The sequence below is a fragment of the Symphodus melops genome (assembly GCF_947650265.1).
Source record: "Symphodus melops genome assembly, chromosome: 18".
Classification (NCBI taxonomy): domain Eukaryota; kingdom Metazoa; phylum Chordata; class Actinopteri; order Labriformes; family Labridae; genus Symphodus; species Symphodus melops.
The window spans coordinates 5,213,075-5,216,090 of record NC_136708.1 but is presented as its reverse complement, the minus strand read 5'-3'; the positions used below and the strand labels follow the sequence as shown (position 1 = coordinate 5,216,090).

Sequence of the window (3,016 nt, the reverse complement as noted above, 5' to 3'; positions counted from 1 at the left end):
TTAGGACAGTTCATGTTCAAGGCCTGTATAGACACACATAAAGGGCCTTGGTGAATATACAGCAGACGCTAATTTAAAACATTTTCCAAAGTTGCAACCCAAAAGTTATTTTTTTTTTATCATTATTTTGACTTTTCCTGTATAGGAAAGGCTTTAAGATTCAGAAATGGTGATAAATTAATAGTAAAACAATATCACATCAATCCCAGTCTCCCCTATTTTTTCTTTAAATCGTTATTTGCTTTCTCTGTGGCCTGATATTCACCAATAAAGATCAATGTTTCTGAGCCAACGGGCTAATTGGGCTCAGGTGTGAGGGACTTCACTATTGATCGACGTCATAAGATTACAGTGGGTGCATCGCGAGTAATAGCAGCCCCCTTGTAATGAAGAGAAAGAGAGCTGTAACACTTTCTCCTCCTCATCCATCACTCGTGCCAGTAGTGTCTCCTCGAGGCTGAGAGGAAGATCTCGTGGATCCGGACAGAGAGAAGCCCCTCCCCGCAGATCATCGCACCAGTCGATGGTCCTTTTTTAACTTCATTGTTGCAGAAGAAGCGACGCCCCGCTTTGCCTCGGCTGAAGGATCAAACACCCCCTCTGATCAGCGCGACCCCCGGTTTTGTTCTCATGGAAATCAGACCCTGCCTTCCTGCCACACTTTATGCAGAGATGCAAAGTTGAGGCGCATTCCCAGCCGGGACGACAGACGATCACGATGTGTTGGAGGAGCTGATCGCCTTTCAGATTTTCTTTGGGTTTCTTCTCCCGGAGCGAACACACTTTATTCCCAACATGCTGGATTTGGCGAAGCATGTTGTTTTGTGCGCGCTGCTCGGTTGTGTTTACGCGTCGTGTCCCCCGCGCTGTGAGTGTTCGGAGGCGGCTCACACCGTAAAGTGCGTCTCCAGAGAGCTGAAGAGTATACCGACCGGGATCCCCGGATACACCAGGAATCTGTTCATAACGGGGAATCAGATCAGTAGAATCGGTCCGGAGTCTTTTAAAGGGCTAGAAAATGTGACCAACCTCTCTCTGAGCAATAACAGGTAAGGCTCCTGCTGAACTCCTTTCCCTTTTCTCCATACGAGCTAAAGTCTACATCCAATGCTTTTTATTTCTTTTGGATACAATGAAAGTTTAGGGTTTTAAGTATTACTGCTAATGCTATTAATGTTGGCAACATTAGTTCTTAACCTTCCTTGTTCTTGTATGTATTTTGAAAGTGTGAATGTTTATCTCATGAATGTTCTTTGATGCAGGATTTCCGAGGTGGAGTCCCACACCTTTTCTGGACTCCGCAGCCTCCGCTCTCTGGATTTAAGCAACAACCAGCTGGCAGTCATCCACCCTGAAGCCTTTACCGTGCAGAACCAGTCGCTGCGGGAGCTCAACCTCAGTCGAGCCCTCTACAACCACTCAGCGGTGATGGACTTGGCCACCTCCCTCCGCTGGAGCTCCTTGGGCAACCTAAGGTCACTGGATCTGTCGCACAACAGCCTCATCTTGTTACCGTCGCGGATCTTCTCGCACCTGAGCAGCCTGCAGCGCCTCCAGCTCTCCAACAACTCCCTGGTTGCAATCCACAACTCCACTTTTTCAGGTTTGGAGCTTCTGCAGGAGCTCGACCTGACACTCAATGCTCTGAAAACGGTGCCTGAAGAAGGGCTGCGAGAGCTGGACTCCATTCCCACTGCGACTCTCCTGCTTGGGGAGAACCCGTTCATGTGCAAGTGTGGAATCGAACCTTTTGCTTTGTGGCTCAACAGATCACAGGAACGCATCAGTGACGCAGAGGACCTTGTGTGCGCCTTCCCAGCCAGCATGAGGAACATATCCATGCTTGCTGTGGGAACACTGACCTTGGGATGCCACCAGAGGAATGTGGGCGCTGACCTTGCTCTGCAGACCTCATACGTCTTCCTGGGTATTGTCCTCGGCTTTGTGGGCCTCATCTTCCTCTTTGTACTATATCTCAACCGCAAGGGCATCAAGAAGAGGATATATGACCTGCGTGACGCCTGCAGGGAGGTGTGGGAGGGATACCACTATCGTTTCGAGATCGACTCTGGCCCCAGGCTATCACAGGTCTCCACCAACGCTGACATGTGAGGGGACAGTAACGCCTGGCATGTTTTCTATAGACTGTTTTTTTGCATTTTCAGGTTCGTATTGTAAAAATTGTACAGGTTTGTCTGTAAATACATACGTTGGAGTTAATAATCTTTCTGCCTTGTCGATTAAAGCATGCACTGTCTTTCTACATAACACAACTTCAGTGCTCTTTCAGAATCAGAATCAGGTTTTATTGGCAAAGCACATTTACACGTACAAGGAATTTCACTTGGCGTATTGGTGCATAACAATTAACAAAGGAAATAAAACAGAACAAGCAAGAACATAAATTATTAAAAATAAGATGCATATTCAGTGTAAATGTAGTTGTTCAGTTGAGCCAAACAATGTTATTGGTTAAAATTTCTTCTATTTAGTCCTTGCATTCAAAAGCATTAAGTGCCTAAAGTCAATTAGGTATGATTTCCTTATTATTGGTGCGATCTGAACTTTCTCCATGGCACACATTATTCATGATCTTTTTCAGATCTTCATAAAAAGCTTGTAAAAAAAAAAAAAAAAAAGAAGAGGAGCAACAAAATGCGGCAATAAAACCCAGAACACACAAAAAAACCTCTCGGAATTTAAAGCACAATTGCTCATTCATCTTTAAACCATTTCAAGCCCTTTGGTCCCCCCCCCCCCCCCAGTCCTTCAGCCCCCAGGGTGCCAGAGAGGAATTAAAGCCCCCAAAGCTTTTCCAAAGCTCTCCTAAAGTCACCACTCTCCTCCTCCTCCTCCATTGGCTCTTGGATTTTGAGAGGGGGGACAATTCAGTACAGACCAGCGGAACTCTCTGAGCCCCCTCATTTTTCTTTTTTTTCATGAAGCTTGTCTTTGTTTCAACTTCTTGAGTTTTATTGTCAAAATGATGAGAACCAGTCCCGGCTGAGGCCGCCGA

The 3,016-nt window shown here is 46.1% G+C and overlaps 1 protein-coding gene across 1 annotated transcript; it reads left to right on the top strand.

Moving 5' to 3' along the window:
* The first annotated feature begins 367 nt into the window (after window positions 1-367).
* Window positions 368-2,642, top strand: tpbg1b (trophoblast glycoprotein 1b). Its single transcript, XM_079368639.1, has 2 exons — window positions 368-1,049; window positions 1,263-2,642. The coding sequence occupies exons 1-2, from the start codon at window positions 796-798 to the stop codon at window positions 2,110-2,112; spliced, it is 1,104 nt and encodes a 367-aa protein (XP_079224765.1). The 5' UTR covers window positions 368-795; the 3' UTR covers window positions 2,113-2,642.
* The last annotated feature ends 374 nt before the right edge of the window (window positions 2,643-3,016 follow it).